Below are 7,976 nucleotides of genomic sequence, written 5' to 3'. Positions count from 1 at the left end.
CTAGTCACCAGTTGTCATCCTGAAAAAGACCCCTTTATCCCCACTCTCTGCCTTCTGCCAGTCAGCCAGTCCTCTATCCGTGCCAGGATCTTACTCTTAACACAATGGTCTCTTCACTTATTTAACAACCTCCTATGTGGAACCTTGTCAAAGGCCTTTTGGAAATCTAAATAAATCACGTTCGCGGGTTCTCCTTTGTCTAACTTCAACAAATTTGTCACACAGGACGTCCCTTTGACAAAGCCGTGCTGACTCAATCCTATTTTAACATGCACAGTACTCCGCAATCTCATCTTTAATAATGGACTCTAAAATCTTACCAATGACCAAAGTCAGGCTAACCGGCCTATAATTTCCCGTCTTCTACCTCCCTCCTTTCTTAAGCAGTGGTGTTACATTAGCCACTTTCCAGTCCTCTGGGACCCTTCCTCCCTTCAGTGATTCATGAAATATCACTACGAATCCCTCTACAATCTCCTCAGCTATCACTTTTAGGGCCCTGGGGTGTAGTCCATTGGATCCAGGTGACTTATCGACCTTCAGACCTTTCAGTTTCCCCCGAACCTTCTCCTTAGTGCTGGCCACTGCACTCACCTCTGCTCCCTGATTCATCTGGCGCTCTGGCATCCCACTGGTGTCTTCCACCATGAAGACTGATGCAAATTCACTACACAGTTCCTCTGCCATTTCTTTGTTTCCTATTATTACTTCTCCAGCCTCATTTTCCAGTTGTCCAATGCCTATTTTTGCCTCTCTCTTACCTTTTATACATTGATAAAACTCTTCCTGTCATCTTTTATATTACTAGCTAGTGTGGACTCATATTTCATCTTCTCTCCCCTTATTGCTGTTCTACTTATCCTCTGCTCACTTTTAAAGGCTTCCCAATCTTCTCACTAATACTCGCCACTTTGTATGCTTTTTCTTTTGCTTTTACGCTGTCCTTGACGTCCCTCATCAGCAATGGGTGCCTTGTCCCATGTTTAGCATGTTTCATCCTCCTTAGAATGAATTTCTGTTGTGCCTCCCCAAATAACCCGAAAGACTCCAGCCATTGCTGTTCCACTGTCTTCCCTGCTAGGCTCATTTTTCCCATCAACTCTGGCGAGCTTCTCCCTCATGTCTTTGTAGTTACCCTTATTTAATTGTAATACCGTTACATATAATTCCAGCTTCTCCTTCTCAAACTGCAGGATAAATTTTATCATATTGTGGTCACTGTTCCCTAAGAGTTCCTTCACCTTAAGATCCCTAATCAAGCTGCCTCATTAGACATCACCAAATCCAGAATCGCCTGTTCCCCTGTGGGCTCTACCACAAGATGCTCCCAAAAAACTCTCTTGAACATTCCACAAATTAATTTTCTTGGGGTCCACTACCAACTTAATTTTCCCAGCCCACCTGCATATTGAAGTCCCCCATGATAATTGTGATGTTGCATTTTTACAGCTTTCTCTGTCTCCTGATTCATTTTTTGCCCCACAACCTGTCTTCTGCTAATGGGCCTGTACATAACTCCCATCATGGTCTTTTTACTTTTGGGAGTCCTCAACCCTACTCATCGGAGGGGGTGAATCACTGAGGCCCCGGAGCATCGGGTGTCAGGCCCGCTAATAATATGTCACATTTATGCCATTCTCGGGGTGCCGGAGCATCCTGATTTGACGTCAAACCAGCGTCTACCGCAAATTCAGCGTCGAAAGCTACTCTCCGCCCAATCGCCTTTCACGATTTTGGCGTCGGCAAAGGGAGAATCTAGCCCATTGTTCAAGAGCATTGTGAACCCCTTGCAAACTGATTGGTGATGTTGTCAAAGATAATAAGGAAGAGGTGGCAGCTAAATATTGATGCTTTTACAGAAAAGGAAAAGTTCAACATGCCAGATATCAGAAGGAAATAATATTGAACCATTGACAAGGAGTCACTCAAATTAACTGAAGCAAAATAATAGGAATGAAGAAAATTATGATACTAAAGCCTGACAAATCCTCAGGGCTAGGATTTAAAAGAAGTAGGCACGGCCATTGCAATTAGGGATGGGCAACAAATGCTGACCTTGCTGGTGGCACCCGACAGGACCAGAAGATTCCACTGGTGAGAACAGCCCGTCAGGGTTTGCAATATAATTGTGGGGAAAACCATCGTTCCCCTCTCACCCCTTCTCACAACTCTGACCCCCCTCCCCGTTCACATGTGGCCCGATCAAAACTTTCAACATCACAATTGGTCCTCACTATAATTTTCGGGAATACCTTCAGCTGGGAGGAATAATAAACATTCACAATTACTCTGTTTCCTGTCACTCAGACCACTTCACATCAATGTGGCCACTTTCCCAATAATTCTATGAGCTTCAATCTTACTCGCAGCTTAACATGCGTCAGTTTATCAATCGGCATTTAGAAATCCTTCTGGACAACATCAATCATATTACTCTCATCAATCGTCTCTGTTATTTCAGAAAACAAAATGTTTCATCAAGATCGATAAACACAATTTCATTTAACAAATTTTGGATGTCTTTCCTGAAGTAATCCATATTTCTCCCAGTCACGTAAAGTTTGTCCCAGATTAATGTTTCAAAAAGATGGCGCACTATTGAGAGTAAACTGACTAGCTTGTAGTTGTTAAGTTTTCATCCTTTATTTGATAATGATGTAATGTTTGGAATTCTCCAGACTTCTGACACCATTCCCATATCTCAGGAAGATTGGAAGAATATGACCAGTACCATTGCAATTTCACCATTACTTCCCTCAAAGTCCTTTACAGTGGCCAGGATTCTCCATTTGGGAGCCTAGGGCTGGATTCTCCACAGTCGGGATTCTCCATTGCATGGGCAGTGCACCCACGCCCAAGGATTTTGCGACGGTGTGGGGCTGCCCACAATGGGAAATCTCATTGACCAGAAAATCTGTGCAGCAGCACGGAGAATGCAGCACCATCTTCTCTCGCGAGAGGTGAATTGAAACTGAATTGTGCTCCCACCAGGAGCAAGTCAGGAAGAACTTTGGTGTCCTTCGCCATGCTGATTCCTGGGTTGGTGGGATTGTCCTATGAGGAGAGATTGAGGAGAATGGGTCTGTATTCTCCAAGGCTCAGAAGAATGAGAGGCAATTTCATTGAAACTTCCAAAATACTTTGTGGGATCGCCAGGGTAGATGGAGGATGGACGTTTTCCCTTGCTGGGGTGGGAAGGTGGGGTGTCTATAACCAGCGGAGATAATTCCAGAATAAGGCATAGGCAATTTAGAATTGAGATTAAGATGATTTCCTTCACTCAGAGGGTGATGATCCTCTGGAATTCACTACCCTCTGAGGGCTGTGAAGTCTCAGCCATTGAATATGTTCAAGACTGTGATTGATCATTTCTAGATATTAAAGATATCAGAGATATGGGGAAAGTGCGGGAAATTAACGTTGAGATAGAAGATCAGCCATCGACTAGATGAATGGCGGAGCAGGGTTGAGAGTTTGAATGACCAACTTTTGCCTCTATTTCCTTTGTAACCTCAAGGCAGGTCAAGGATCACATTGTCTGTGGTTGTCAAAATGACGGGAATTATGAACTTTTATGCATCAGGTTCCTTTAATGGAGTTCCTGGATATGCAAACCAGAGATAAGCAGGTTGAGTGAGAACAAGGATTTTTAAGGATTTGGGATTATTCCATGATGCAGGGTACCATTGAGTGTCAGCACATATCTTTGTGTGCATCTGACCTCAACTCTCTTATGTACTGGAGTCGGTGTAGATCAGTTGGCTGGACGGCAGGTTTGTGATGCAGAGTGAGGCCAACAGCACGGGTTCAATTCCCGGCTGAGGTTATCCATGAAGCCCCGCCTTCTCAGCCTTGCCCCTTGCCTGAGGTGTGGTGATTCTCGGGTTAAATCACCACTAGTCTGCTCTCCCCCTCAAAGGGGAAAGGGGCCTATGGTCATCTGGGACTTACCCTACAAGAACCAAAACGCTTCCACCCACTCATAGGCAGTTAGTATTTGACCATAGGGAATGAACCATGCAGGTTAATGCTCAATATCCTGGCAATAATCCCAATGTCATTAATTCTACCAATGTTCGCAGTGCCAGCCACGTTATAAGGCGCAGGATTAATCTATTTGGCCCACCCAGCCTGTGCCACTATTCAATAATCTCATGCCTCCAAAAGCAATAATATGTATAAAAGTGATACAATGCTTCACTGTGCTGGACAGTGTTCACCGACTCAGCTTTTTTACAGACACACCTGAAGTGTTAACGTCAAATGCAGTTAAGCCATTCTCTATGCACTATTATCTGTGAGAACAGGGAAATAGTTTTTAAGTGAGTGAATTTTAAGGTGAATTAGAAACAGATGCAAACAGCAAATACCAATCTCAGAAAATAGTTCCTAACACTTTTTTGATTCTTGTTTAGTACCTCCACCTGCACTCAGAGGGCCCAAAATTTGGCACAAATTAAGAGGCCAAAGAAAAGCTGGTTGAAAATGCGACAAGTGTATCAGAGGAAGGAGCTTCATTCTCTATATAACCAGTGCTATAGTCAATCTATAAACGCTCAGATAATGTAGTTAAGTAAGAAGATTGTCCAGTCACTTCTCACCTGAATGAGCTCGGAAAATACATATACTGCATGTTGAAGTCAGAATACTGGGTTGAAGACAGAATTGGATATTTAAGTGGCTGTCTCGGCAATGTTTGTATGTACCAGTGAAATGGTCACTGTTCAACCCATCTCACAGACATATGTGATGAAAGTCTCAGCAAGTATTCGGGCAATGGTTTTTTTATGTTTAAGAAGCCAAGAAAATAAATATTTTGATGTAATGAGGATGGTTAATGACAGAAGTGTCAAGGAGTGGAAGTAATCACATGAATGCCATTTTTTAAAGACATTGACAGCCCATCACCTGGAGTGCACGTTTCAAATCATTAACATCCTAGTCACTTCACTTTCACTTTTTGGGTTCCAATTGAAATTGTAAGGAACCTTCATGCTTATTCCCTTTATTCCCCCTTTCTTTTACGTTGCTGTTCATATTTTGATCCACAGATGATTATTGGACATGTATCTTTAAGGCAAGCCGTCTGTGTCTTTGGCTCAGTAGAAGAATCCAGAACTTTAAGGTGAGATCATTTGCTGGTTTAAACTGGAACTGCAGACATTTGGGCACCAGTGAGAGATCTGGGTGAGGATTCGGTTTGATTGCTTTGCTGAATTGACCCAAAGGGCTGTGCTCTGCATGGTAACAGGTGGTGATTGGATATTATCCCACTGGTATGCATTTCAGAGTCCCAGTCCCAAATTTTCAGTTTTGATTTTGTCAGCACAGAGAAAAGATCCAGCTAGCTAACTTCAAAATGCTGCTATTGGCACTGTGTGCGTGTTTGAGTGGGTAGGTGGGGTGGGTGCAGGGGGATGGGGGTTGGGAGGATGTATTGCTAAAACTACAGAGGCAAGTTAAAGTGGGAATTCATGGACTAGCTAACAGTTAACCAATTGTATTTTCTGCCTCAGCTCCTTGTCGCTAACACGGGAGAGCTGTTTTTAAGTGCTCCCTCAACTCCAGTCAACATACAAGCATGGCAGCGTGCAGACCTGCTCCTGGCTTTGGCGATGTCGACCAGGCCAAGCTTCCCAACGCTGTGAATGAGAGGCTTGACATCCTGTTCTTCTGAGGAGGTTGGAGGACGAGCGGCAGGGTCACCAATTCTGCCTGGCAGGCAGTGGCAGCTGCTATTAGTTCAGGCAGCAGGACAAGGAGGCGCTCCTTCCAATGTCAGAAGAAGACCAACGACCCCCAACGAGCTGCAAAGATCCGTTCCCACCTCACTCCTGGTATCAGGTCCACCTGCCACCCATCAAATTCCCAAACCACTCCCCACCACCAACAGATCACTATGTCTAGAAAGAAAATGCCTGAAGTACCCAGAGAAATTAGATAATCTCCTGTTGACTGCACAAGCTTTAGTAAGATCAACAGAGGATTGGCACCGACCCAGTTTTTCTGGAGGATCAGTCCACACATTTGCTGCTTCTCTATTTTTTCATTTTACTGAAAATCACAAATCTGAGATCACTGTGGTGAGATATTGTGCAGGTGCCCACCGGATACGTCACGCTGCTTTGAGCGGTTTCTGTCAAGAATTCAAAATATGTGTTTTAAACAAGATGACAGTGTAATAGAGAGTATTTATTATGTTGACAACTGATTCAATAAATTAAGATCATATTTTACAATGAAAAACTAGAAATCCCTCATGCGTCTGAAAGATCCGATAGTTGAGTTGTAGCCGCCCCAGTCACTGTATCTCTTGTATTCACCGGGTCTCATGAAGTACTGTCGACCTCTGTAGTTGGGATGTTCATAGAAGTTCCAGTAACCGTCCATCACATGGCAGGAGTGGATGTCACGGTAACGGAAACGATCGTAGACAGATGGACAGTCATCCATGAATTCCATCATCTGTCCTCCAAAGTCAGGCCTTTCATAAATCCTCATTTTGTAGTTTCCACCTCGGTACTGTAATAGGAAACAGATTATATTAATGATTAAATAATTAATATACATTTGTTATATGCAGTAAAAGAGAAACATTGTGAAGGAAGGAATATAATGGAGCCCAGATGATGAGATCAACAATGAGAACAAAGCTGAGATAATTTATGAACATCGATTCAATAGGTTATCTTTTAGACTTGTTACCAACAAGCAGCTCCTATCTACTTTTAAACAGTTAATCAGCGATGTGTGAGTAAGAGTGCACAGGGCTGATATTAGTTGGTGCACACAGACAGAGGTTTATCAATATCAGTAATAAGCTGTATATATTTCTGTTTCCTATTGAGATCAGCTTGTTTCTCTGTTTCTCTGTGTGGGAACAGCTTTCTCTTTCCTAGAAAGTATTAAACATTTACAATAAGATAGTGAGTAGGCATATGTCTGTCACCACATTGTTGCCAATCATGTCTCAGTCTACCTGTAGATGATTTAATTACTTTCAGCAACATCAATGTGGATTTCAGTTCTAAATATTTGATTAATCGACAATAAATGTATCTAATTACACCAGATTTTGCAATAGAGTGTCGACATGACACCCAGACGTAACCCCAGCTTGCACAACCAATACATTAAGGTCCATCTCGCAAACCTTAACAGTGTCTGAAAAATTACAAAATTAACTTAAGGCAGTGACCGAAAGACATGCCAGTGGATTGGTAAATCAGGCTGGATGTTTGACAGGGAGACAATTCACTACCTGTTAACCACCAGTGGCCACAGTTAAAATCAGTCCTGCCAAAACAGCTGATGGCTCTTCAGAGCTGATGTGCATAAAGTCAAATGTTCAGCACACTGATCATTTTCTATGGCTCAGTATGGATATAAAATATAAATCAACTTACATGTGGGTAGGAGCGACATGATCTGATGTTGTCATTGAATCCCATCCAGCGCTGGTAGTCAGGATATTCTCCCCTGCTCAGAACATACTGGTATCCCATGTAATTGGGTTTCTCATACATCACCCACCAGTCACTCTCAACACGGACGGAGTTACAGCGGCTGAAGTAAGGGGACAGGTCAGCACAGTCACTGCTGTACTCATAGTGCCGACCCTGGAAGTTCCTGTCCTCGTAAAAGATAATCTGTTGAAAAAGTCACAGGTTTGTAAATTAATAACTTGTCAAATTAGGCTATAAAGAATTCCAATTCAATATATAAACTCTGATTGATCCTTGCCTTCCCCATTTTGAGCTCAGAGTTTACCTGAGTAACTGACTATGTTTCACCACTTCACACAGTTTGGTATTTATATGTTGGACAGAATTGCCTCCCTGGACTGCACTTTTGTTATTTTAATGATTGCAATAGTTTGAACTCAGCAGAAAACAGCAAAACACATGTCACATTCACTAAAGAGAACCATTTTAACGCACCTGTGTATCACTGAATGTGTTTTGCTTCCGTCTCAT

General features: G+C 42.8%; 1 protein-coding gene across 1 annotated transcript; it reads right to left on the bottom strand.

The window, feature by feature from the left end:
- Positions 1-6,171: 6,171 nt before the first annotated feature.
- On the bottom strand, positions 6,172-7,769 carry LOC119961577 (gamma-crystallin S-1-like). Its single transcript, XM_038788900.1, has 3 exons — positions 7,744-7,769; positions 7,407-7,649; positions 6,172-6,522 (listed from the first exon to the last, which is right to left on the bottom strand). Exons 1-3 carry the CDS (start codon positions 7,750-7,752, stop codon positions 6,247-6,249), a joined length of 528 nt encoding a protein of 175 aa, XP_038644828.1. The 5' UTR covers positions 7,753-7,769; the 3' UTR covers positions 6,172-6,246.
- Between the last annotated feature and the right edge of the window lie 207 nt (positions 7,770-7,976).

The sequence above is a fragment of the Scyliorhinus canicula genome, chromosome 2, assembly GCF_902713615.1.
Source record: "Scyliorhinus canicula chromosome 2, sScyCan1.1, whole genome shotgun sequence".
Lineage (NCBI taxonomy): Eukaryota > Metazoa > Chordata > Chondrichthyes > Carcharhiniformes > Scyliorhinidae > Scyliorhinus > Scyliorhinus canicula.
Note: the sequence above shows the minus strand (reverse complement) of the source record. Positions and strands in the feature narration are given on the sequence as shown.

Excerpts from the sequence above, each read along its gene's own strand:
- LOC119961577 (XM_038788900.1), bottom strand. Across the intron at positions 6,523-7,406 it reads CATGTCGCTCCTACCCACAT|TACCGAGGTGGAAACTACAA; the intron begins GTAAGTTGATTT and ends TTCCTATTACAG.